A 27,899-nucleotide genomic window follows, 5' to 3' on the forward strand; every position below is an offset into this window, starting at 1 on the left:
TGCTGATATTTGAATTTCTGATAATTATACTAGAATGAATTGTTCCATCTTTGCTGCCTGCATTTATTTCTATGAATCATCCTGTGTGTAGATATTCTGATTTCTTCTCTAAAATGAGGCAAATATTTTAAAAAGCTTAAAATACTTGTAAATTACAGTTTAGCATGTCACATCTTTATGTCTGCTATAAAAACAAATTCCACTGTAGGAATACATATTTGGTGAATCTTTCTGACTCCAGGCCAGGCACTCTTATCCTGTGCCACTTAAAAAAAACAAAACCAAAAAAATAACCATACTGTATGTTAGATTTATGATTACATGATAAAATTCAGTACCAGATTAAAAAAACTTAGATAAAAATTGTAGTAATCACCACTCAAATTCATGAAATTAACATTGCATATTTTAATTTTCAACATATTTCACATTAAGTAAAAGTGCAGACCCAGATTAGTATATTCTCGGTCGCTTAAATTTATTAATTTCTGTAGGAATTTTTCTCTTCTCTGGTAATGCTGTCCCGGTTTCCTTATTATTTTGGAGAAACGAGACTGCTTCAGGTAGAGAATATTGGTCCGATAAAGGAGGAGATTCCTGTAAAACAAAACAAACTTTTTCCCCCTCCTCCTTGGTCTCAAAGTGCCATAGTGATTTCCTATCTGCTTTGGAAATATGAACTTTAGGGAAAAAGAGGTTCTTAAATTTTTAACAATAGAATCAGATGTTCTGATCTAGGTGAGGGTTACTATAAAGATGGACAGAGATGTACTTTGTTATGTCTTGTTCTATGTTATGGGAGGAGATATCAGTAAGCACCAAGGGTATGGAGAAAGCTTTTTTTGATTTAGTGCCTTCTGCAGTTAATTTTAAAAGTGTCACCAACCTGCATCAGGTAATCTGCAATGTATTCTGGCTTCAAACAGCTCACTTTCTGGGCAGCAGCTTCTGCTATATTAGCTCTGCTGTCATCTGGTTTTAGCTTACTAAAATCTGCAAAAAGGTGTGTGGCTTCTTTGAAGAGAGGCACAGAATGACCAGGTAACACCTAGTAGTAAAAAAAAGTAGGGTCACTGTCTTTATCAAATAGATCGATCAACTCCATGTTCTGATTACCATCTCAGAAAATGTGGGAAGATCTTATTAAAAAAAAAAAAAAAAACTTAGTAAAGTGATTTGATTCAATTTAGTTCATCGTGGTTCAACAAACCTTTGCTCCTCCAGACTGAAGAAGACGACGAAATCCTGCTTCTCTGGACTGATCGACATTTAAAATCACTTTCCACCCACTAAAAGCCCCCTACAGCAAAAGAAAAGCAAGTATTTAAATCAATTAGAACAATCCTTCTTCCTGACTCAAAAACCAGTGCTAGAAATTGACCCCGATAATAAAACAACAAAAAACATTAATAATAAAGCAGCTTTACTGTGTTTAGCATTTCCTTGAGTCTTTTTAAAGCAAAGAAGTATTTTTAGACTCCCTTGTTTTATTTTGAAAGTTTCTTAATTATTGCTTAAGGGCCATTTGGATCTATGTTCAGAAAGAAAAGATAAGATATAGAAGATAATTTGGAGAAAATTGGTTAGTTGAACACTAAAAATTTTTAAAAATTAGGTGGCATAAAAAAAATCTATAGCCAGATATGCTTTTCTATCTGAAGCTGTCATGCTTCATTAAGTTGCAAAGGTTTCCCACCTGTGGCCAGAGATAGCCGTTCTCTGAGAACGGTTCCCAGGTTCACTGGGTATACTGAATACATACGTACAATTTATTCACATTAACAACACACACACACACACACACAAATACGCACCTCCATAATACCCTCCTCTTGTTTTTTCTGTATCCTTTTCCTCCATCTCATTGCTGCAAGTGCTAGTTTCTTCTGTTGTATATTTATTCCAGTCAAAACATCAAGTATAGAACTACTTCCCCATTCATATTCTTCTTCCTAGAAGATTTTAGCCTCGGTAAAGATGTTTTCTAGCTTTTAATAAAATTGTAGCCTGAGGAAATGTCTGATTCTGAATAATCAAGTCACAACTACCATGGTAAACAACACTTTGAGACTAACCTACAAAAAATAAAAAGTATAAGGAACTTTTCACAACCCCATGCTGAACATGAATTCAGTGGATAGACAAGAAGATTTGATAAAAAAAAAAGGCAGTTAAGTGAATACCACGCTATCAGAGATTTTTGATTCTTCTAATGAGTTTTATTAAGCTAAATGTCCTACCACCATAAATAATATCAGAAAATAATAGACTGTAAGAGCTCTGACAGCAAATTTCCAAATGGTTATGCATATTAAAAACAAAATTTGTTATGCTGTTAAGCTCTGTTAAAAGCCATAGAGAACAAAGATTCAAGCAATTAAAATTTTTAGAATGGAATCTGGTTACTTGAAGTCTACTCTGTTAAGCTATTAACTTTTTAAAGCTTTTGGTGCCATGGAAAGGGTTGTGACTCTGTGACTTTAATTTAGATGAATTGTTAAGTGTACTTTTCAGTTCTCTCTTCCTTTAGCCATCTGAGTAATATTAAAGTGCTTGAATGGCAATAATGACTGGAAGAAAAATTACTAATACATACCTGGACAAAGTGTCCAGCTGCTCTACAAGCCTCTAGATAGGAACGATGAAGTATCCATTTCCCAGCTGCCATTGAAGCCAAATACTTCTCATTCCGAAGAGGATGTCCCACAATAATGTGTGTACAGCTTGGATCAAAGCACTGTTTCTCTAGCACAAGACCACCTAAAGGAGACAGTAATTAGCTATGTATTTAAGTAACTGATTGATTTCAAGGCACTTTTTTCTAGTAAGAAAACTCTTAAGCTGACTGTACTATAGAAATCACTCAATTAAAAAAAATTAATAAGCTTTTCATTATACAGACTAATATTGAAAATGGAGTAATCACTTATGATGTAGTCATTAATAGAAAAGAACTTTATAAAAGAGAAATTCCTAGAAAGTGGAGGTAAGCTAAAATTGACTTGAAGGAAAAAAGCAATTGTGAGAAAAGACCAAAGGAACGGGGAAAAAGCATAAGCTATTACATACTGATGTAGAATGGACTAATGTCATCACAATGCTGGGGTCAGGTACAGAAAATGGTGGATAAGCGATGTCTTGACTTGCAAGTGAATCATAATTAAGTGAAGCAGAGCTTCTCCAAGCTGACAGCCTCAATCTGGTTCCAAAGTCATGACAAAAGTTGGCCAGACTCTTCAGAGCTTGGCACTTTCCATGGCTATCCTCAACCTGGTTTAATCTGTCTGTTACTACATGGCTACTGTACCTGCTAGAATGAGAGTTGGGGTAACAGGATGACATCAAATGTGAACAAGCAGCTTGGAGAAAGACTTACAAGCTTGCACTTCTCAAGCATCCCATACCCATTAAAGGAACAACAAAAAATTACACATGGATGAAAAAGAAGGAAAAACGAAAGCTCTAATTTACACAAGCCATTTCTCTTAGGCTTTATGTGTTAATATATTTAATGGTCAGTCTTTAGGTATTTATTTTTAACCTTAAAGATATCAAACCAAAGCTTATGATTTTTATTTTTATGACAAAGCTTATGATTTGAACATAATAACATAAGATTTGTAAAGCCACTATTATGTGCTAAATAAGCATTTTATATAATTATCATCTCATTTGATCTCATCTTACTCTGGGAATGTTAAGACACCATTATTATCCCCAATTTACAGATGAAGAAACCAAAGCAGTGTTTTACATGATTGCCCCAGATCACAAAGTAAATTTCTGAAATTAGATTTGAACTCTGTTCTTTCACAAGCTCAAATACCATTTTCTTTTGCGATAGATTATATCTCATTCAATAGAGTGTATAGCACACACTGAGTGGAATAATGTTAGACCCTGAAAAAACCTTATAGATCATCTGATGACAAATAAGTAAACTGAACTCATGACTTTGCTATTCATCACAAAACTACTGGCAGATCCAAGCCTCAAACCTAGGACTTCAAAAATCCCAATCCAACATTCCTTCTACTATACTACAAAGCTTTCCAGGAATACAATAAAATTTCTGGCCTTCAGATTTATAAAAGAAATGGATTGAATTCGATTATTGCTTAAGTTCCCTCTATCTCAGATTCTATATATTTTGTTTAAAAAAAAAAATCCCATTTTAGCAATAGCAAATGTGTCTAGCAGCTAATTTAGTGACATGATAAAGGGCCTATTCATTCACTAAGAACATTACATTTTGTAAAAACAACTATTCCAAATATAGGAAGTGAGGATAGAAGGAAGGACCTAAGACAGCCACAATACTTCCTGGCAGTTGATATTTTGACTATTTGGGCCTATAATGTGAATTTTGTCAGATCAGAAAAGAAAAATCCATGCTGAAATCACAGTTTCGGTAGATTAGCACACTATCAATACTCTTCTCTATTTAAAAGATACCTGGGGACCTAACATTTTTAAAGCATTTTAAAAACTGACATGCTTTTCCAAAATGCATCAAATCTGTTGAACATACTTTTAAAATGCTTTCAAATATAGGAAAGCTTTAAAATTTAAGGTTTTCAGCAGGAGTATCAAAGTCAAATAGAAATCTATCCCTGGGAGCCCATATTATTTCAACAACCACAAGCTAAAACTATGTTGTAATTTTACATCTTTTGTTTAACATTTTCTAATTACATTTTAAACTGGTTTTGCTGCTTAATGCCTCTGGTTTTGAATATTTAAAGTGTCCTGAAAAATTCAATTGATTAAGAAAAGCTACAAGAGCAACAATCCTGACGTGTTCTCTACTAGAAATACTTTAGGGTTTCTCTCTATTTGAAGGAAGCTCTAGGAGTCCTCTTCTATATCATGGTTTTAGACACAGAAAACATTAGTTTTTTGCATATTATCTATTATCACTCTTCCTATTGCTTATAAATACATCACATACTTAGCATATGCTTTCTACACATTGAAGCAAGAAAAAGATTAGGTAATTTTAAAGCATAATAGTCTCAACTCAGTTATTTAGCATTATTCAGGAATAATCCAACAGGATTTCCTTAAGGTGGTTATTTTCTCCAAAGAAACAATTTAAACCATTCCCGTCTCTTTACTCTGTAACTACTGTTTAACATCCTATCATAAATCCACTAAGAGGGATAGCGGGATGGTCAACCCAACATATTAGGGACATTTCTTGAGTTATTTTTTACACAATGCAGATACCAGTGACAGACACCTGTGAGGTATGTCCTGACTCTATGTCCTATAAATTTTTTGGCTGTAAGCAATTCTCTCATACACATTTCCCTACTTGGCTTCAACATAAGGAAAATTGAACGCAATTTACTTTTTAATGACCTGACACTTGTTTCCTCACCAATTTTAGACAATCCTTTTATTCCTGATCCCTTAATTGATCACTTTTCACCAGAGGTTACTTTAAACCTTTTCTTTCAAGTCTACTACACCATTCTCTCTCCCAGCATAACAACCCTTGGCATTATTCCTCATTCTTTCTTCCTTTACTTCTGTCTCTAATGAAGAGAGGAATCTGCTTGCAATGGCCAACCCTTCTATGTGTATCAATGACACCCTATCCTTTCCTTCCTTTTATCCAGTAAACGCCCCATTTCATTTTAATCTTCAATCTCTTCCCCTGGACTGGTTTTTCTTACTGTCTACATACACCCTTTTCCCATCATCCATTCTACTTTGCAGTTTCTAAATAATGTGGCCTGGGATACCTGGTGATAAAGCTTATTCAAGAATTATGTTAAAAAACAATCCAAATATAGAGTTTTAAAGCTGTTATTTCAGGTTCTCTAGAGAGGTGTTGTTGCCAAGTGGTTATTATTGTAATATTAAATTAATTAAAAGGTTATTCTAACTTCTAGTGCAAGACTGCTTCAACATCAATTTTATGCAAGAGTTGAAAACTATGAATATTCAAGGCCCCAAAATCTTAAATGTAAACCCTGATGGATTAAATTATCATTACTTGAACTTCATGGCCTGATGGACTAATAAACAGATTCTGATCCTAGCTCTGATGTTGACTAATTGCCTGACACACAATGAATTTATTATTACCTCTGTCCCAGTTTTTCTGACTAGAAAAAGACTAGTAACATTTAACTACATAACAAAACTACTGTGAAAGTTTTAATGGTTTATGGAAAAATAATGTTACCCAATTCCTCAATTAGATGACAATAATCAATTCGCTCCTGAGGATTAAGAGATGATAGTTGAAATCGGTATTGTTTTTCTAATTCTTCAGGTGTCTCCTCTGTCTGTACTATCTGGAATAAACCAGAATTTCATATTTAGAAAATATTCACATTTTAAGCATATGCATATTTAGTACATTTCTTTAAAACTAATAACTTAATATTTAAAACCACATTATCATACTGGGAATAGTTTTTTTTTTTTTTTTTTTTTTAATAGTCTGAGGCAACTGGGGTTAAGTGAGTTGCCCTTGGTCACATAGCTAGTAAGTGTTAAGTATCCTGAGGCCAGATTTTAATTCAGGTCCTCCTGACTCTAGCGCCAGTGTTCTACCCATTGTATCATCTAAATGCCTTTTGGGAACTATTTTTTAAGTTTTACCTTTTCTTTGGGATGAGGAGCCACAGGTGGGTTGGCTAGGGGGAAAGCAATGCTGGGGGCTTGTGGTGTAGGGATAAAGTGGCTGTCTTTTGCTGTAGTTTCCAGGTCTTCACAAAGTAGCTCTTTTGGGGCCTCTGTTACACACTCATCTCCAGGATCACAGAGAGCTGAGAGGCAATAAAATGCAGCAGTAGGAATTTTGAATACAAATAAAAATAAATTCTGAGAAATATATTCAGTTTGGCACTTCAAGGAACCAAAAATACATGCAAAAGATGTTGCCACCTTGTATCAGGGATTTAGGAAAAGAAATTGTCAACTTTAAAGGGACAGAATTTTTTGTTTTCTCTAAATTTCTGTATTTCATTGCAGAACAATTCCAGTCTGAAAAAAGGGAAAGGAATTTACAGTGAGAACATAAGTATTAGAGAAAAGTACACAATGTATGATGTAAGAGAGTATTATGGAGAGAAAATAAAAAGCTAAGCTCTTCAGTGACAAACAAACTGAAATCGAGATGATAAAAAAGTATACATGATGCGAAGAATGTAAAGAAAGTGCTGAGAGAGAAATTGTTTTTATCAACACAGGAATGAAGAGAATCATAAAGGACTAGATATTTATCAGACATCAATTTTGGGAGGGAAGGTAATTGTGCTTGAAATGTTTTTCCAAATCCACCTTGAGGGCTTTAGTAATGATTCAAAACTGAACTTGTATTTGGATGTAGCTTTCAAGTGGCAACAGCACTTAAATTCTGTCTATGTTGTGAGTCTTCTTCAGTTCTAATTTACTTAGATTTAGATAAGGCTTTCTGTTTTCAGACTACAGAAATATATAAACATAAATTTCTTAAATATTATTGTCAAAAATGTAACCCTTTATCAAAATAGCTTTACTATCAAACAATGTTTATCTCTAGTTATATTTTAGAGCAATTTCAAAAGATAAAAAGACAAGGTATTCAGAGCTAATTTTTCAATTTTGCGTTGTAACATAAAAAGAAGCTTAAATTAAAAAATAAGAAAATTAGACAAAGGCAAATAATATTAAGTTGAGAAGAAAGGCAAGGATAAAGACCTAATCAACAAAACTTCTTATGAAGTATTGCAAATTTATGAATTACTTCTAAATTTAAAGTTATGGAATAAACATAAAATGGTTTGTATTTCCTATCTGCTATTATTAATAAGCAAAAAGCACTCTCATCAAACTAGTTAATGTATTTCTCTTTCCCTACTATGTTCAGTAACTGCAGAATCCTGCAAAGATTCCTGGAAGGCTGAATCTTCCAAATTCTTGACATTAGTTTGAAACTCCGGATACTGTGTTGGACACGTGGGCCACTGCAAGTTGCTAGCCAGCCTTGCTCTCTCCTCCCGTGCTGTAGGGTCATCCCAAATGATCTGTTCACTCTGGGAAGGCTCTGTGTTGACATCAGCAATGGCTAGACGAGACTGCCTAAGAAACACAAGTAAAAGATGATATTCAAACTATCTTTGCAGTGACAAAAACTCATCTTGTCAAAATTCCTTAGTTGCAGCTGGAATTTTATTTCCTGAACTTGTTCTTTTCCAATAACAACATTAAACAAAATTGTTCCAGTATCTTAGGAAAACATAATACATGCCCTGTAAGTAATTAAAAAAAAAAGGCATTTTATTGAGGTGTTTAATCTTTATGTGACCAAAAGGTTTCCCTTCTTTTCTTTGAGGTGGCGAAAGAGAAAGGAATACCTGTTTCTCCCATTTCCCTGTGACCTTGAGAATGAACCCTCTCATGACAAAAAATACAATAAGCAAAAAAAAAAAAAAAAAAAAAACAAAAACCCAAACACCCTGTAATTATTGAAATCTGATCACATATATAATTCTGTCTGTCCTATAAGTACCCCACTTTAGGTAATTTTTTTAGTAATCTGCAGTAGTTACTTTATCAGTAATGGCATATATTCAAATTATTACCATAAATAATGACAATAGCAATTCAATATAAACATTCATTAAGTACTTATCAGGGATGAAAACAAGAATTAAACCAGTTTCTTTCCTCAAGAAACTCACATTCTAGAAACAGATGAAAAACCATGTACATGGATAAGTAAATTACTGATAACAACTGGGGAATGAGGAAAGATTTCTTGCAGGAAGTGGGACTTGAACTGAAACTTGAAGAGATTCAGGGACTCCCAAGAGAACTACATTTTAGACAAATGAGAAAACAGGCAAAGACCGAGATAGAAGCAGACTCTCACAGATTAGAGTAAAATATCAACCAGGCCAGTTTGGATAGCACATAGAATGGAGGAGGGAAAGTAACATTTATCTTAATGCTGTATATGTAATGAGAAGACTTTATAAATCAAATTGTTACAAGGATTCAAGGTAGTTTACTCATAACAAAATAAACTCTATGGTCTTAGGTGGTTTTATTTCTATCTATAATCAAATATTATATGTTTTTTTTTTAATTGCTGAACAGTAAGTATAATTTTGTCTAAACACACCTACAAGGTCCTGGATTAAGAAAATGACCATGCTGAAAACTTTTGTTTACTTCACCTACCACACCATGCTGTTTTCTTAAAGTGCTAAACAGATGAGAAAAATAGTCTGAATTGCCTCCTTCTCTATGGTCTCTGCCCTCCCTCATGGGTCTCCCATCATCAGCCAGATACCTTAATGCTTCTAGGACTCTGCTTCGACCACTGCGTACAGAGCGGGTGCTATCAGGAGTGGATGAAGAGCTGTCACAGCCATTTCTGGAAAGGGAATTCCTCTGTCCATGGTGTTTTACTATAGATGTAGCAGACATAATCTCCTGTAGCTGCTTTTGGAAGCTCTTTCTCATTTCCAGAGTCTGTGTTAGAGCTTGGAATAATAATAAAACCAGCATCTAAGTTTCATGTGTTATTTCCTTTTTTCTTTTTCTTAAATGGGGCTTGGGATAGATTTAATTTTCAGGCTCTGGCTAAGTACAATTCCTTTATTATCTCTTCACTATCCACCTCACAGTAACATAGTAATTAAGCCTAGATGAAACCAGGAAGATCACCTTTTCAGCCCCATGATTTACAGCTGTAGAGCTTTGTTAAATGACTGGCTGCATCTGACACCAGATTCCAAATCAGGAATGTTCATTTCACTACAACATGGTATGGGATGCAAAAAACAAAACAAAACAAACTCCTGCCTTTTAAGGCTTCATATCATTTGAAGGCACATATAACACATGTGTAATAATCACAACACATACTAAGGTATAGGGATTGCTCTCCTCCTGAGATCTCATCCCATTCCATTCCTTTTGGTTAAATAGGGACATTTTATCTCCCCGGTTCTGTGAGGACAAGACTAATTGCCACTTCTAGCACCCAGCATGGCAGCTGCTCCATTAAGAATTGTGGAATGATGATAAGATTAAAGAATGGATACATAAATGATAGATTAGTTCAAAGTAACCCAATAATAAGTAGATGTTAGCCTGTTAAAGGCAGGTCATCAACACTAAAGATCATCACAGATTTACATCTGTCAAGAGACTCAAGGTTATCCAATGAACCCTATCATTTTATAACTGGGACATTGGAGGCTCCAAGAGGTAATGTGACCAAACAAGTGACATAATCAGACCTTGAACCCAAGGCTTTTCACTTTAAAATTCAGCATTTTTTTTTTTTTTTCATTTCTTTCTTCCTAGGAACAGACATTTTATTTTTATATGTGTCCCTCAACATTTAATTTTTTTCTTAAATAAACAAGCTTATTTTCTTTCCCTCTTATCCCTCTTTCACTTTTCCCATTTCATCACCACTACCTTTGGAAGGTCAAGCTCATGGTAATCTAATTTAATCTGCAGATCTACTATAGTATGATGAGGGATGAGGCACACAAAAATGTTTCCTTTTCAAAATAACTAAAATTTTTAAAAGCACTTTAAATTTTGTCTTAAAGCTCTTTTAGACAACTCTAAACAACTCTGTGAGGTAGATAGTATAAAAAGTATTAACTCCATTTTACAGATGATGAAGCCAGCATTGAGTGGTTAAGTGACTTAATTATTGAAATAAAATTTTGGCATGACCTCGGTCTCCTGACTCACAGTACAGCACTATATCCAGTGCTTAAACTGTGTACTTGTTACATATTAAGCCAAAGGGTGGCAGATATATATGGCAATATGGAGAGAGACAGTCACTAGGTATACAATGGAAAGAAGGCAATTTGTATTAAACATTTACAATTTTCTTTTCTTCCAATACTTCAAGGATCTCTGCTTTTCTCCCTTCAACAATACAGATCAATCTTTAAAAAGCTATTGATGGTAAAAAATATTTGTAATCTGGCAGCCATCCTGGTAATTCTTTACATAAAAACAAAATTTTAAAAGATATCTTTGTAATCCAATTAACTTTCTTATGACTGTGTTTGGACATGAAAATTTTACCTCCTTTGGGGATATTTGGTATTTCTCCATTTGTACTTGTAACTTCCTTTTGATCAATAGTCATATCTTCATCATTTCCTTCCAAAGATAAATGAAGAAGAGGCTATTGGGGGAAAAAATTGCAATTTCTCAAAAGACCATTATTTTGTACACACGTTCATGCACACACACACACACACACACTTTTGTGTACCCTATTATACAGTCATTTTAGTTGTTAAATGTATAATCTATATTAGATACCTCATCATCATCTTTGGCCATTTTACTAGTTGATGGAGACCGACTACTACAAACTCTGCCATCTTGCACTGCACTTATATCCAGACTCATTTTTGGATTGTAAGTATGTGGATAAAGAGATTCAGGAAGACGCCTGTATTCTTGAGCACTCTGTAACAAACATAATCGTAACAGTGTTGAAAAATTATTAACAGACCCACAATGTTATAGAATAAGGATCATCTTCATGTCTGAGATCAGTACAAAAATGTTTCCATGATTAAAGCAAATTTAATTGTTTTCCCTTTTTAAAGAGAAAAGTGTCCATTGAAGTACTTAAATTAATTTCATTGCTATGTTACTGTCACTGGCATGGGAGTGCATCTCTATATCAAACTAATATATGGAAATGATTCTCAACAAACTTTGGGAATAAACTACATATTTTTATTTTTCATAGCTTTTAACTTGTGAAAAAACCTTAAGTAAAATTTACCATCAAAAATCTAATGATTTAAGAAGAGTTTATGATTCAACTCAATGAAAGAAAATAATGATTAATAACAACTAATATACTTATTAAGCATCTACTGTGTGCCAAGCACTGTGTTATGGTGCTAGATAAGAACATAGTTCCTGCTTTCAGAGTTCATCATAGCTATGATATAGTATAAAAGTACACCAGAGGAAACTCACAGAGGAAGATTCAGAAAGGTTTTCTAGCATTTGAGTTAAGTTTTTAGGATTCAGAAATAATTTAATAGGAAGAGAGGGAGACGTTGTTTATGAGATCAGGCAAGAAAAATATGGCAGTGTCTAAATAGCAGAAGCATATACTTAATCTTAAAGATGGAGAACTCAAAATCCAATGAATTTCTTCCCTAGGATTCTGATCAGCTTACAGATGTCAAGAAGACTGAAAAACTCCCATTTCTTGAGAGCATGAATAGGGTTTTTTTTTTTTTTTGTTTTGTTTTTTTTTGGTCTTTCTTTGATTCATCAATACAACGTCTGGCACATAGTACGCACTTAATAAATGGCTGTTAACTGACTTGACAGGGAGGACACTTTTACTTCCTTAGGGAGCCCAAATGACTTCTGATGAGCCCTAATTGTTAGAAAGTGTTTTTCTTACACTGAAACTTAAATCTGCCTCTCTAAAACTTATATCCTTTGCTTGGGGAAAAAAAATGGTGAACCCCTGACTTTTGGGCACATAAGATGAATTTATCAGTGGAAAAAATGTGAAGAGTTTATTACCATATCTCAGGTCAGCGATCAAATCTGTAATGGGGTGGTGGCAATAAGAATAAAAAAGGAGGAGAAAGGTTTGAGGGATGTTGTGAAAGATATTCTTTATTTAGGGAAGAGCCAAAGAGAACATCAAAGTGATGGACAAGGGGCATTGGATGGTGAGTGGTAGCAGGTTTAGGGGGTGGGATAAGCTTTTTGGGGGACCAGAGTTTTATAATGTCAAGAATTACTTATGATAATCATAAAAACTGATCATCAGTTTATATTTAAATGAAGCTTGCTGTTACTTTAGAACAAGTTTTGTTTACATTTTCATTTAACAGAAAGGGAGAAAAATGTTACCTACTTCTAAAAGCCAGTGCTCTGAAACAATGTGTATCCCTCTTTCTTTAACAGCCTTATACTCTCGATTAGTGTCATTTGGTCGCCCTTGATAGATGAAATGAGTCACTGTTTCATCAAAACTCCATCTACAATGCAGGCAAATGAAATATAAATAAGATACACAAACCAGTTTAACACCACTGCTGCTTGGAATATGGGAATACTTTCAGATTCCAGAAAAAAGAAAGGAACTATACCATAATTGGTGTGTAAACAACTTAAATGAACTGAATGCCACTTCCTTTTAAGTTCTGACTTTAAGGAAAAATTTTTAGAAAGTACAGGTCTACTTACAAAACTTCAAATATATCAAAGAAAAAAGAGGGAAACACTTAAAATTATCCAAAAACAGAAACAAATTTTCTTCATGGATGACTAAATTTATATTAACATGCTTCATTTCCTCTAGCTCAGGTTTACTTAACCAGAGGCCATCCAGTAAGTATTTGTTTTTTCTTCTCCCTCTAACTGAAATTATAATCTACTATTAAAGTATAAAAGCAAATTTAAATTGGTCATATGAGCTACCAAAGCAAAAGATTACTGTTTGTGTTCTGTAATTATCTGGAAAATTTACCTCAATTCTTTACCCTACCATTGCAATAAGAAGTCTGTGGAATCTCTGTAAGCCCAGTGCCCAGCATATTCCAGACACTTAATAATGCTTGTAGATTTGACCGACTGGTTCAAATATTCCTTTGCTGTAAGGCAAGGGTTTGAGGCAGATCATCTCTTAAAGTCTCTTCAAATCTATGTTTCTAAAACATTAAATATTGCAGAATGCCACCTCCCCACTCCCCCCATCCTTTACCTCCCAACACCAATTTGGGGAAGGGAGGCAGGGTTAAATACAGAAACAGTTCTGACTCTTAGTGAGAAAACTGTCTGTATTTTGGGAACTCACAACCAACTTCCACTAAAGGCTCTTTAAGCACATTTGTTTTTATATAGCTCTAAGGTGAAGGAAAAATATGATATTAAGTATGACAAAAGCTACTTCAGGAAGACAAAGGACCAAGATAGTGAAGTTGAAGAAATAGTACAGTTCAGCTACCCCATCACTAATCAAGCATATTCCTAAACAACTCATCCCTTATACAATCAGGAAATAAGATCTAGATCCCTTAGGGATGAAAGTGAAAGGCTTCAGATTCCACATAAAAAGCAAAGTAAAGTTAGTCCTCACAGGTCTCAGCAGGAAGAAATTCTTAAAATGAAACTAACAGACTTTAGGGCTAAAACTAAAACAAACAGAAAATCCTCAAAACCTAGGCACTAAGGAAAAAGAAAATACCTTGGTGTAAGAAAAAAAGAACCACCAAAAATAAACTTTTGTTCAGGTTGATAATTAAAACAAACATTACGAAGGAAAAAGACTTCAACTTCTTTTCTCCTCCAGAAAAGATGTACACTGAGCTTCTCCCACGAGGGAGGAGGGCATTCTTGGCTTTAAGTGAAGATTAAAGAAAAGGCTTCTCTTATTTCTCTTTGTCTAAAGGAATGGGTTTCAACTAAAACTAATGGACAGGCAATGTCTACCGACCCGAAGAAGACCTAAAAAAGACCAAAAGACAATAATGGGAAAAAAAAAAGTCCTCAACTTCAATTGATCCATAGAGTAGACTTAGAATTCAAATCCTAAGGTATAAACATAAAAAAGAGTACAAAAAAGAATTTCATAATCCCAGATGAAGAATTAAATTTGTGTCTGAGTGTAACAAAATGCTGTAGTAAGGTAAAATAATCTGTGCTGACCTATAAGGTTGCCAAGCAGAAAAAGGAAGCAAAAGAATTGCTGATAAATTACAAGACTGTTTGTATAGGAACCTCTGGATGTCCTCAAAACCAGAATGCCTTGAGGATAAGGAAAAAAACTTAAATCAATATTATGTCAACTGGGGACCAATGTCTGGTAAACAGAAGCTAGAGATGTTTGATCAAAGGTATAAAAACTGGAGCAGTCTAGGGGAAATTTTGTATCCTTTTGCAGGCTGTTTATGCACAGAATGATTCTTATTACAGAATTCTATAATAAAACTTTTATCTTTTCTTCTTACTTTACCTTTCCCAAATTTTCCTATTTCTGTTGAAGGCATCACCATTTCAAGTTTTTGACCTATCACAAAAATGACCAAAACATAAGCCTAGAAAAGGATAACTTTAATAACTTCAGGAGACAAGAAAAATTGTTAAACCAAAGTCAAAAGAATGAGGAAAATGAAAGTACCTGAATCCTATTATTAAAAAAGAACCAGAATGTTATATTTTAAGAAATCTTATCGGGGGCAGCTAGGTGGCGCTGTGGATAGAGCACCAGCCCTGAAGTCAGGAGTACCTGAGTTCAAATGTGACCTCAGACACTTAACACTTCCTGCCTGTGTGACTCTGGGCAACTCACTTAACCCCAATTGCCTCAGGAAAAACAAACAAACAAATAAATAAAATAAAAAGCTGTAAATAAAAATAAATAAATAGATAAAAAGAAAGTAAAAAAGAAAAATTTGGAACTTAAGAAATCTTATCCAGAAATATTAAAATACAGGGGCAAAGTAAAAACAGAAGGAATTCAATAATTTCTTGAAAGAAATCTTGAATTGAAAATTCCCAAAATTTCCACCAATGAGATACTGAAGAACTAAAAACAAGATTCGCAGCTGACTGGATAGTGGAGTGCGATAATATATTCAGCTTGTTGAACCAAGAGAATGGTGCTTTAACAGAAATAGGAAAATTTGGGAAAGGGGAGATTTAATGGGAACAGATAATTAGTTCAGTTTTAGATATCTTAAAATTTAAGATATCCAGCTTGACATGATCAAAAGGCCACTGGCAACATCAGGTTGAAATTCAAGGGAAAGACCAGGAGTCTTCTATAAAGAGTTGTCCATCAAATTCACAGGAGTGGATAAGTCACTGAGAAAAAGGACAAGATATGAGAGATCTGGAACAGGAAAAATTGAACACCTATAGTTAAGAGAACATTCTCTGGATGATGAATTAACTGGAGAAACTGAAGGTGAACTCCAAGAGAGCAATATCATAGAACACTTAAGGTAAAGACAGTGGATAATAGCATAAACTGTAGTAGATAGAGCAAAACGGATTATATTTGAGAAAAGGATATCAGAGCTGTCAATTAAGAGATCACGGGTCACTTAACAAAATAAGAAGATAATTGCAAAGAGGTGAGGAGTAAGGAGAAGATGACAACTTATGAGAGTACAAGGTCCAGTGGAGATCTTATAAGAGTGGAGGAGACTTGGGCATATATGACAGCAGTAGAGAAGGAAAAAATTGATAAAGAAAGGTTAAGGACTTGAATATGGGGAAGAGGTGATTGAGAATGTAATCTCAAATGAAAGCAGGAGAACAGGGGATGCATTATTAAATAAATACAAACCTGTAATCTGCCCCGAGGGATGCTGCAATAGTATTTAGTTCGCTCTGTTTCTTACTGAGTTTTTTACTAACACATATAACTACATTGTGAAGTGGTTTGGGATCTTCCTCCTGTATGTAGAAAAAGAGAATAGATCAACCATAAATAAAGTTTCAAACCATTACTTCTAACTGTTAAGTGACCCAATTCTACCTCTTCTGTTTGAGCATTTTTCAAGACAGGGCTGGCAGTAAGAGCTACTGTGTGGCGAGTGCTATTTGCCAGAGCAAGTTTCAAGTTCTTGCCAATGACTTCAGAAAGTGGGGTACTCATTCTTCTGCTTCGTTGACTGGGACCTGATGGAGTTCCCAAAGCTGCCAATGCATCCTATTGATAAAGGAAACAGAATAATTCAGTTACATCTTTACCTAGCAATTTTATAGCCCCAATTTTTTTACTTAGCCCCCCTATCTATATTCATTCCATATGGGAGAAAATTCAGATTTTATAGCACTCTTAAAATACTTATAAAAGACTGTTTAAAAATCAAGCCTGAAAAAATTTTACCAGACATAGTCATATTTATTCACTGGGGTGTCAGAATAAAATAAATGAAATTGGAAATACACAATCATCACTTCTTATAGGAAGAATATAAATCCTATTAGCCAGAGAATTATAAGAAGCTCTCTATAGTGTACACTATAGTGTAGTTCACAATATATCTTCATCACAACAATCTTTGTGGTAGAGCAGTATTATCCTCATTTTAGATAAAACAGGATCAGAGAAGTCAAATGACTTACACATGGCTTCATAGCTAATAAATATTCTAGGATTTTCAAACATTACTCTCAATTATTCTAATGCATCAAAAGTTGTCTGTTTTTAATATATTAAGAAAGGACACATAAACAAGATGGCAGGGGGTATACAATGAAAGATGAATATCATACAAATAATCTCAACTCATGTTTACTGTTTTAAGGTTTACAAAAGAATCAGCAATATAACTATTATTTCCATTTTACAAAGGAGTAAACTGAGGTCCAGAGATATTAAAAACCCTTGTCTATGGTCTCATAGTAAGTAGAGCTGGCATTCAAACTCAGATCTTCTGAACATAAGCCAGCACTCTTTTCACTGTTATTTAACATGAAGAGTAGCTAAAGTAAACTGAAATGACTGAAGCTGGTGAAAAATGTTAGACATTGAAAAGAAATTCTTTTAAAAAAATGTTTAAAAGATGAACAGGACAGGTAAACTGGAAAAGATGGCATGATTTTTTAACAAATAACAAAAAGAAGGCAGAATGCTTCATTTTGTCTGTATTCTTCATCAAGAAATAATTTTTCTACTGTGCACAACAGACTGATAAGCAACTGAGGTAAATAGGCAGCAAGATAATACAAGACCATTCATCCCCATTCATGTTAAGTCAATCACATGCAAAATCCTCTCTAGGAGTTACTACTGCCTACTTCAAGTGCATTGATTTGTATGTAGCACAAAGGAGGCCCTAATTGGTGCTAATTTACTGATTTAAAAGATTTGTAGAAGTGACCACTTAACTCCTTCTGGTCATCTCCAAAAAGTCTTGGAGAAAAGGAGAATAATTCCAAGACATAAAAAAATATGGCACATTTAAAATCTTGAAAAATACATTTGATGTCATTCAAAATGTATATGAAACAGATAAGAGGATCACAAAGAGCAAGCACAAGCTCACTTAGAATAGATCATACTAAAATGAATTCCTTTTAGAAGCAGATAAGACTACAGATGGGGAGAAATCCCTGACAAAACATTTCTTAATCTCAATAGGCAATATCTTATTCAGGCTTGTTGGGAATAAAGGCCAACTCCAACGAGGAAATATTCCACAGATACTCATATAGATTTAATTACAAATTTTGATAGGAAAAAGCACTCAAATTCTAATGTTAGAAATAGTAATGAGGTTCCTAAATTAATCCTCCCAAAATATATTTAACATGTTACTATACTTCTGAAGTATTTTAGTGGTAGAGAATCTAACCACTATGTATAATGATGATTTATGTTTAAAATTCTAATGATTATCTTTATATCTTTATTTCTGAAGAAGAGAGAAGATACAACTCCCTTTCTTAGGAGATTATAGATGTGGAACATTATATATACTAAAAGACCATGTTAATATTAATTGGTTTTATTTTTTTATTTTAGAAAAATTTTAATGAACTTTTCTCGCTTATTGTCTCTCCTTATCTCTCTCCATTTTTTTGGCTGTTTTTCTCCTTCTACCATTAAAAAAAAAAGATACTTAAGTTAATTATCCATTGATTTACTATAACATATAGTTTAAGTTTTAGGCCTTAAAATTATTTTCTGCTAAACTTTGTTCTAGTTTTCCTAGCAGATTTTGTTATTGTCAAAAACTGTATCCACATGTAATTGGAAAAAAAAAAAAACCAAACAAAAATAAAAACAAAAAAAGGAAAAAACAAAACAGCATTATTTAAAAAAAAAAAAAAAAACTAGTTGAATTTAAATGAAACAAAATGAATTAATGCAATAACTTTCACTATTGGAAGAGGATGAATTTGGCAAAGTCCTATTTCTTTTTTTTTTTCAGAAAATGAAGAGTTTTTGATCTGGGGATTTTCACTTTCTAGAGCAGGCCAAAGTCTCCCTCTTCCAGGTATTATTTAAAGGATGAGCCCAGTGCCACCAAATGATGATTCTTTAGGTAAATATACTGAGGCTTCAAACATGTAACTCCAGTAACAATGACTGGATTTTTTCCTTCTTGCTTTAGGCCCAGGAATTCACTATTTAATTAGGTAAATTCCTTTATGAACATACATGCCAAGAAATGCATTAATATGCCCTGTACAAATTGAAAAAAAAAAAAAAAAGAAAATTGTGGCCCTATGTATTATTGTCCATAGGAAGCTTTAGGCCATCATTCCAATATACGTGCGTTGATTTCTATAAATACCAATGGACTACCAAGAATGGAGTTTTTTTGATATTAAAAATTTGTTTAAAAAACAAAAAAGTATTCTTTGTTGTTATCTTTTTAATATTCTTTGTTCCCTAAGAAGCTAAACTAATTTGACATCTTTCATAAAGAATAATAATCAAAAATCAGTAGGAAGGGCTTTGTCCTTAGTTGTTTTTTACTATTTTTCTAAAAAACTTGAAGACATAAGTATGTCAAATATGTATGTGATACAATATTAAATACAAAATTATTCTATGTAGTATAATAGATGAGACAAAAAATCACAATTATATGAACAAAAATATTATCAAAATATTAGAATTAATAAACTGAAAACTGAAATGAAGAGTAAAAGAGAAAACTATAAATGCTTAAAACCAACTGTGTAAAGTGTTGGGTGAGTGAGAAAACCTGGTTTAATAACATGGGGAAAAGGTCTAGGGATTTTGGATTACAACAGTGTCTTTACTATATTAATGCAACATCCAGATTAAACAGTTTCACTGAATTCTGGATTGTTAGAACATATCTAGATTACTGTGGCTTTTGTCTGATCTGGTTTGTTAAAAACATCTACGTGCTCAATATAAAGAACTACTTTTCTGGCTGTCTGAAATGGAATGGGGTGTCTTTTGAAGCAGTAAATACTCAATTATTGGAAATGTTCTCCTACTACATACCTACAAATTCTGAAACACTATGACCTCAGAAAAACCAAAACTGCTGTTGAATTAGAGGGAAATGGAAAGATACGTAGTATTTAGAATACTGCAGAATATTTTCAAAAATGAGGAGTGTTGTAAAGACATTATCCAGGAAATTTATGACAAGAAAAGGGCAGGCTAATTGTGTAAGAATGAGAGACAGAAGAGAGCCTGAGTGCCACTTCTGAGATAAGGAGAACTGTGATCTTTTACTCAAAGAATGAACCTTTAGTATATGGAGCAGGTCTTCTACATGGACAAGAGTTGCATATAATCAGAAGGCACGGAAGGACTGTGATCTGAATGGTAAGGGAATACTGACACCCTGAAACTTATAAATTCAAAACATGAAATTAAACTAGAGAAATCTGAGAGAAAGACAACAGGTTTTGAAAATGAAATCATATTTGCAAAAGTAAAAAGAAGTGAAGATGTAAGTCTAGAAAAGTAAAAACTTAGGAGAAACATGCAGCTCTCTTCAAATACTCAAAGATCTTTATCAAAGATATCTCAAAGATATTTATGTGTGTATACATGTATTTTTTATATATTGCTTTAGTTAACAACTCACATTTATAAAGTGCTCTCCTCAAAAAACTCTATCCTATTAGTTAGATTTTATGATCTCCATTACAAATGAAGAAACGAAAGATCTGAAAGGAGATTAAAACATACTGTTATAGAGAAGTAGATAATAGCTCAGAATGAAGGAAAATTCTGCATTTGTCCTACGCAATGAAGTGTTAATTTCCCCACTACTACAAGGGCATGAAAAGTAGCTTATCCCTGATAAGTCTGGGAGATGGTAGAAGGGATTCCTTCAGTAGGGGGCAGATTGGACTAGATGGATAATGTCTCTTTTCAACTTCAAAACTGTATGAGTCAAAGGCAGCTGGGTGACGAGTGGATAGAGCACCAGTCCTGAAGTCAGGAGGACCTGAGTTCAAACCTGATTTTGACACTTAACACTTCCTAGCTGTGTGACCGTGGGCAAGTCATATAACCCCAATTGCCTCAGCAAAAACAAAAACAAACCAAAAAACTGTATGAGTCCATAGTGCATATGGTATATGAATGACATCATTTCAATTTTTAATTAAAATCTCAATTTCTCCATAAAACTATTTCTTATGGCTTTACCCATTTTTGGGAGGGACAAAGGGGAAGGTGTTGTTCCATAGCTGAAGAGGGGAACATTCTTCTATCAAATACCACTGGCCAACAAGAAAAAAAAAATTGAGGGACATAAGTAAAAAGGAATTTTGATTTTGATTTTTGTCTTTTCTAAAAAGAAATGCTAAATGTTTTACTCATAAAATTTAAGGAGTATAAAATATAAAATTCTATTCAACATGTATAACAAATAATTTTTTTTTTCTTATTGAGGCAGTTGGGGTTAAGTGACTTGCCCAGGGTCACACAGCCAGGAAGTGATAAGTGTCTGAGGCCAGATTTGAATTCAGGTCCTCCTGACTTCAGGGCTGGTGCTCTATTCAATGCATCACCTAGCTGCCCCATAAATAATTTTTAAAAGAGTATGATGTCAGCCAGACTACTCATCCTAAATTTCTAGAATTGTTCTCCACCCTAGAATCTAGAAGTAGCTGAACAAAGAAATAAGATCCAAAGATTAAACTTTATATCCAGACTTGTTGGTTTACTGAATAGAAGATGGTATACTTTCAAAAATCTTATTTTTTAAACATAAGGATGGGGAAAAAGACAAAATGGAAAGAAAAAAAAAGTGAAGAAAAGAGATAAAGAGGTGCAAAAATTTGTAGTGATGAGTATGAAATTCTTTTAACAGCAGAAAGAGGTCACTGACTAATACAAAAGAAATAATGATTTCACATTAGTGCAATATGAGTGAAAATTATGTACACTTCAACAAAGTACCCTTTAAGATGATCCTATCTTCAAGATGGGACACTACCACTGTGTATCTTGTCCTCAGAAATACTTCAATAAAATGTCCATGAGTATCAATGATAAATCACCTTTATATGGTAATTTAAGATTTGCAAAATATTTTTAATTCATTTGATAAGACACTTTAATTGTGCAAGTGTATGGACAGATGACTCTTGCCTAATGACAACATACTTTATCATTGGAGTCAGAATTCAGAATTAGTGCTAGAATTGACTTTAGAAATAATCTGGCCTAATCTCTTCATTTCACAGTTGAGCAAAACTGATTTAGAGAGGTGAAATGATTTGTTTCAAAGACCTCCAGAAGAGTTGGGACATTCTGGTTTTCTGGACAGATGTTCTTTTCAATAGTCTGTTATAATACTATTTACTCCTTATTGCTACTATTCTGAAAGACTACAACTTTTAAAGCTGTAATGTGTTAGGGATTAACTAATACTATTATTTATTACAGAAGTCAAATCAACATTTTTATCTTCCCTTATCTTATTCAGATAATGTCAATAAAATTTGCTTGCTAACACTTTTGGGAAATATCTTATGGCACCATATGATAAGGGACAATAGAGTACATAAACTACAAGGCTGACAATACTAACCAATGAGCTCTTACCTTTACATCAAAAGAAGGTTTGAAGAGTTTGTCTTTGGACAAAAATTTAGACGGTGTGTCAAGATGCAGGGAAGGCTCTTTTGTAAGTGGCTGTACTTCAACAGGAGGGGCTGAAGATTTTCTAGTGTGCTGTGAGATCACAGTATGAAAAGTTTTACTCCGGAATCTATTTACATCTAAAGGTGTAATAGGTGGTTTTCTTTCAGGTTCTAGGACTGTACTAGAATTCTCTGAAGCATCTGAATAAGTCTTGTCTATTGTCATCTGAGTTTCAAAGCTTCCTTCTGTAGGATTAAAAGAAATGCAAATATGAACCAAAAATGCTCTCTAATGTCCAATAATGGTCCCAACAAACTTTTTTTTTTTTTTAAACATTATTTGTAGATATAACAGTCTCATATGTCCCTTATAACAGTTAAGCCAAATTTAGGGACAAGATCTGACAATGGATGAATCATTCTAAGCCCTGTGACTAATACACACGGAAAGGAGGGAGGTAATGCTGCACTCAATTTACTATGCCCTTAGCTTAGAGTAAATGTGGGTGTGTTGGAACAGGCTCACATCTATACGACTGAAAACAACTATTTTAGGAATGCATTAGCTCAATCTACCTTGGCAAGGGGAGAGGGAGAAGGGGAGGGAAGACACTGATCATTCAAAAATATTCTTTAGCAATATAAATTTTTAAAATACAGCTTAAATATAATTAATGCAACTTACACATCTTTCTGTGAGAAAACTAAAGTCCTCAACATAACATGTTCTCCTTTTCATTTTTTTTAATGTCTGAATGATCCTCACAAGATGTCTCATGTCTATTAAATGTCTACAGGTCATTGGTAGAATCAAATTAAAGGTGTTGCATGTTTATGACTAATAAAAATGAATGCACAGGTTGCTTATGTTTGTGGAGAAACAATGGAAGTTTAATAATCTGATCAAAGTTTATTATGTCCTCATATCATTTTTGTTGAGTTGAGCAGTGGTCCAGAGAGCTGTTTCTAGCACTGCTCTCAAACTCTGACCTTTCAACAGTTTGTCCTGAAATAACACCAATGAGTAAATGTTCTGAACTTAGGATCTGTGAACTTAAAAACCAAAACCAAATTTTCTCCTATTTCAACAATAACTTGTTTTCCCAAGTAATCCCATATTTTTTACCTTGAGTATTTAAAAACATTATTCTGAGAATGAGTCTATAGGCCATGGGCATCAGCAGACAGCCAAAAGGATCCATGATGCTAAAAGAGGTAAAAGACTCTTGATAGAGGGTTTTTATTCTATTTTATTTGAATGGTGACAAAATAAACATGACCCAGACCTTCCAATTTTACCACTTGTTCTATGTTCTAATTCAGCCACTTAAAAATATTTTTAAGAATCTTTGGAAAGATTTTTAAATTATTGTATATCTTAGAGGTTACAGATGATGAAAATTCTCTGTACTTATTTCCAATCTCAAAGATGATTTAAAACAGTAAACAAGTTTTAACTTGACTTTAAAATAGTGCCCAAAATACAAAAACAAAAATCAAAGCTCTTTCCTAGAACAGAGCCCTCAATGCAATAGAATGTCAAGACCTATGGGAACAGAGGCTTTTCCCATTTTTGTTTTTGAATCCTTTGCACACAGTTGACAAATCGATGTTGCTTTGATTTTCATTTGCCAAAAAAAGAGTTTTGAACTAGTAAATCTATAATTATATGAATCAAGTAGTAATAGAAATATTCATAGCAAAACAAAGTCAAATTGGCACCTGGCTTGGGCAGATTTCCAACCATGAACTTGCATTCATCTGCTCTCTTCCCCAACTTCGCAGTCTCTAATATCCATGCCATAGACACTGCAGGTAATCCCCATTTCTGTGCAGCCTGATATTTAGAACCATCTGGTTGTTTCACTATAAGATGGGTACTGGCAAGCATGTCTTTCTTTTCACTGTCCTTGCGCACAAAAAATTCCTGAACTCTGAAATTATAAAGAGTATACATATAGACACTTAATAAGCTAACTTGAATAATACAATGATTTATGTGAGCTGCACCAACCAAGGATACTGGACAAAATATAGTTGAGTTCTTCCAACTAATTAAAACTGCTACCAAAAAAAAAAAAAAAAAAAAAAAAAAAAGACTAGATATGATTACTTTTTTTTTTCAAATACAAAATACAAATATTCCTACAAGCAATAGCAAAAAAAAAAGTTTTAGCCTACACAATTATTTACCTACTTGTAGCCAGAGGCATATAAAAGTCAGAGAATAATAGTAATTTATTATTAAGAGTAATATCCTATCCAAAAAGCTGTTCTCAACTTTCCCAAGAACCAAGAGCTTTCACATACAAATCTTATTTGAGTTTCTCAACAAAGCAATGATGTTGAGTAGGAAAGAATTTATCATCATTTACAGCTGAGAAAACTGAGGCAGAGAGATGTTAGGGACTTACTAATATAGTGACAGCTGAGTAAAAGGGAAATTAGATCGTATTAAGGAAGATACCTAAATGTAAAAAGAAAGCTTGGAAGCTTATAGACAAAAGAATATATAATACAAACATATGCAAATTGCTTTATGTCTATCTGAAATGGTAAACTGAACAATGGATGGGAGTATTCAGATCATCTGTCTGAGAAGATGTGAACAATTGGAACTTTAAAAAGCTCAGATTTTTTTCCTTAAATTCCCATTTGTCTGGGAAAAGTATATTCTGAAGCAATTTTCCAAGTTAGTCTGATAGCCATGTAGCAACTAAGAGACAATGTGGTTTAGAGAAAGAAAGAAAGAAATATAAAAGCCTGGTATTAAGTCCCAATATTACCGCTTACTGGCTGTACAACTATGGTCAATTCATCTCTATGCTTTGTTTTCTTTATCTAGAAAATGTCAATACTTTCCTGCTTGTGAGAAGTTTTTCTTTTAAAAAATAATTCTTTTTGTTTTCCTTGTCACTTTCATTTCCAAACACCTTCCTTCTTCCCTATCCAGCTAGCAATTCCTTGTAAGGAAGAAAAAAGAAGATGGGGGGAGGGGAGGAGAGAAGCAGTTTGGCAAAACTCTCATGTTGCCAGAATCTAACATTATATGTAATTTTCTACACTCAAGAGTTTGCCCAACTTGCAAAGAAGGAAGACAGCTGCATGTTTTTATCTCTTCCCTGGAGCAGAAATGAAGTTCTTGTTAAGCACAAAGCTTTTGTTTTCTTTTTTTCTTAATTTTAAGAGTGCAGTCATTGTGAGGACACTTTTCCTGATTCTGCTTCTTTCACCTCTGCATCATTTTCCAATAAATCTTCCCAAGAAGATGTTGACATTTTATTGGGGAAAGAATAGGGAGGGGTAGACAGGGCAAAGACACAGGAGGAACAAACAAGACAGGCAAAGGAAAAGACTAGAAAAAGCATAATAGGACGAAGATGGGAGAAGCTAGGGAAGGGCACCTAGAGGAGGGAAGAGGAGCTGAATAATAAAACAGGAAAATCCTCAAAGATGGAGGTAAAAAAGGACTGCATTCAAGACAGAGAGATCACTTGAGCTGGAATGCACTGTGGCAGAATAGCACATCCAACTGAGAAGAAGGTGTAAAGGGGGGAGGTGTTAGGAACTAAGGCTACAAAAGGAAACTGGAAGCTGAATGGGCAGAAATTTAAATACAAGGCTCAGGATCTTGTATCTTATACTACAGAGGGAACTGGGATACTAAGAATGGAAATATAAATGAGGATATAAACACAAGCAGTTTTTGTCCTCAAGAAGCTTCTATTACAATGGGGGAGACTTTTGTGCTATGAAATCAATAGATTGGTGAGTGGAGTCATCAATAGAGCTAGCTACATTAGCAGAGGAGGGTAGCTTTGTTAGCTGGCAAGACATGTAAGGTAGATGGATGAGTAAGTCTTGGACTGGCTAGAGAGTAAGTTGGGTGGGTTTACTCTCATTCACAAAATCAGGACAGCACCAGCCCCGGGTTGGGTTCCTAGGGAAGAGTGAATAAGGAGAATATGTGACAACATTGCTGAAAGGAGACAAATATGAAGGGGAATGATGCAAAAGCTATTGTAAATTGAATGACTAGACATGGGGAGCAGAGAGAAAAGATGTCTTTAGAGTTTCTAATCTTGGGATCTGGGAAAATCATAGAGCCATGAACAGAAACAAGAGAGTTTTGGAGGTAGGGCAAATTTGAAGATAGTTAATCCTAATCTCCCTTTAATTTTGGACATATCAAATTTGAGGTACCAATAAGACACTGAGATGGAGATAATATTCTATGGGGGTGGTGACCTGGAATGGATCAGATTCACACACAGCCAGCTTGTTCAAATGACACTTCCTTCATGCCATTACTTTATACTCATATATTGCACACACAAAGACAAATTCTATTTCACATGTTAAGACTCTATCAAGGTTACTCACTAATGAGAAAGCATACCTTGCTCCAAGCAGGTTTGCTAAATATACCAAGGAATCTTTCTCTGCTCCAACAAATTGGCTGAATGAAAGAACACAGTTTTCTAAAGGCGTACCACTTCCTTCCAAGACTGGTACTGGTGTGAAGAGTGGATTTGATTCCGGGTCAAAAAGGTTTTGTTGTTCAATACAAGTAATCTTACAAGAGAGAAAACAAAAACAGGAATAAGGTATCAGGGTGTAATACAAGTTCAGTTACAAAAACTCTTGTCTAAATGGGAACCATTAATTATCAGTGCAAAATTAAATTTTGTTCTCAATATAATTTCAATCTTATATGTATTTACATTAAATGTATACACATAAAACACTGCACACTCCTTTATTGAGACTAAATAAAGAAAAAGGCTTTCAATGAAGTAAACAAGCACAGTAGATAGAAAGGTGTCTTTGGAGTCAGAAAGACCAGGGTTCAAGTCCTGTCTCTGATATCTATCATGTAGGAAGCTCTGGGCCAATGGCTGAAGTAAATTCTCAGAATCTTTGATGTTAATAAGGAGAATTTCCTCATCCATTCATTGTAACAAGGAAATCAGAGATTTGATGAAAAAAAAATTCCCTTCCTTATACAATACAAAGAAATTTATTAAAGCTAGTTCTTGAGATAAAATAATCATGTTCATCAGATTGGCCCTCCTTTAGATGAACCATGCTTTACAATTGTCCCTCCCTCCCAGAGAAGGGTCACTTCCAGGAAAGCCAATTACTTTAAATTTCAATATTTACTTTGTTTCTGAATCTAACACCTCCAGAGGGGTTAGTATAAAATCTATCAATTCATTACAGCAGAATTGTATATGCAATAAACAATCAACAACCAATAACACCAGCTATCCTTTAATTACAAATTCTGATCATTGTCTATTTTTAACAATGTTACTCGC

General features: G+C 34.0%; 1 protein-coding gene across 2 annotated transcripts in view; it reads right to left on the minus strand.

The window, feature by feature from the left end:
• Positions 1 to 384: 384 nt before the first annotated feature.
• Positions 385 to 27,899, minus strand: part of TOPBP1 (DNA topoisomerase II binding protein 1) — a 43,207-nt gene continuing 15,692 nt past the window's right edge. For both annotated transcript variants that reach the window (XM_051962660.1, XM_051962659.1), the window contains exons 12-28: positions 26,978 to 27,153; positions 24,301 to 24,512; positions 22,541 to 22,824; positions 16,517 to 16,690; positions 16,325 to 16,434; positions 12,887 to 13,010; positions 11,308 to 11,457; positions 11,065 to 11,167; positions 9,296 to 9,488; positions 7,859 to 8,079; positions 6,619 to 6,785; positions 6,197 to 6,308; positions 2,597 to 2,760; positions 1,815 to 1,952; positions 1,211 to 1,300; positions 887 to 1,048; positions 385 to 597 (exon numbers count right to left, since the gene is read on the minus strand). In XM_051962660.1, coding sequence (XP_051818620.1) covers positions 454 to 597; positions 887 to 1,048; positions 1,211 to 1,300; positions 1,815 to 1,952; positions 2,597 to 2,760; positions 6,197 to 6,308; positions 6,619 to 6,785; positions 7,859 to 8,079; positions 9,296 to 9,488; positions 11,065 to 11,167; positions 11,308 to 11,457; positions 12,887 to 13,010; positions 16,325 to 16,434; positions 16,517 to 16,690; positions 22,541 to 22,824; positions 24,301 to 24,512; positions 26,978 to 27,153 — 2,724 coding nt within the window. In that variant the 3' untranslated portion in view covers positions 385 to 453. The remainder of the gene's footprint in view (positions 598 to 886; positions 1,049 to 1,210; positions 1,301 to 1,814; positions 1,953 to 2,596; positions 2,761 to 6,196; positions 6,309 to 6,618; positions 6,786 to 7,858; positions 8,080 to 9,295; positions 9,489 to 11,064; positions 11,168 to 11,307; positions 11,458 to 12,886; positions 13,011 to 16,324; positions 16,435 to 16,516; positions 16,691 to 22,540; positions 22,825 to 24,300; positions 24,513 to 26,977; positions 27,154 to 27,899) is intronic.

Source organism: Antechinus flavipes, chromosome 5 (genome assembly GCF_016432865.1).
Source record: "Antechinus flavipes isolate AdamAnt ecotype Samford, QLD, Australia chromosome 5, AdamAnt_v2, whole genome shotgun sequence".
NCBI classification, from domain to species: domain Eukaryota; kingdom Metazoa; phylum Chordata; class Mammalia; order Dasyuromorphia; family Dasyuridae; genus Antechinus; species Antechinus flavipes.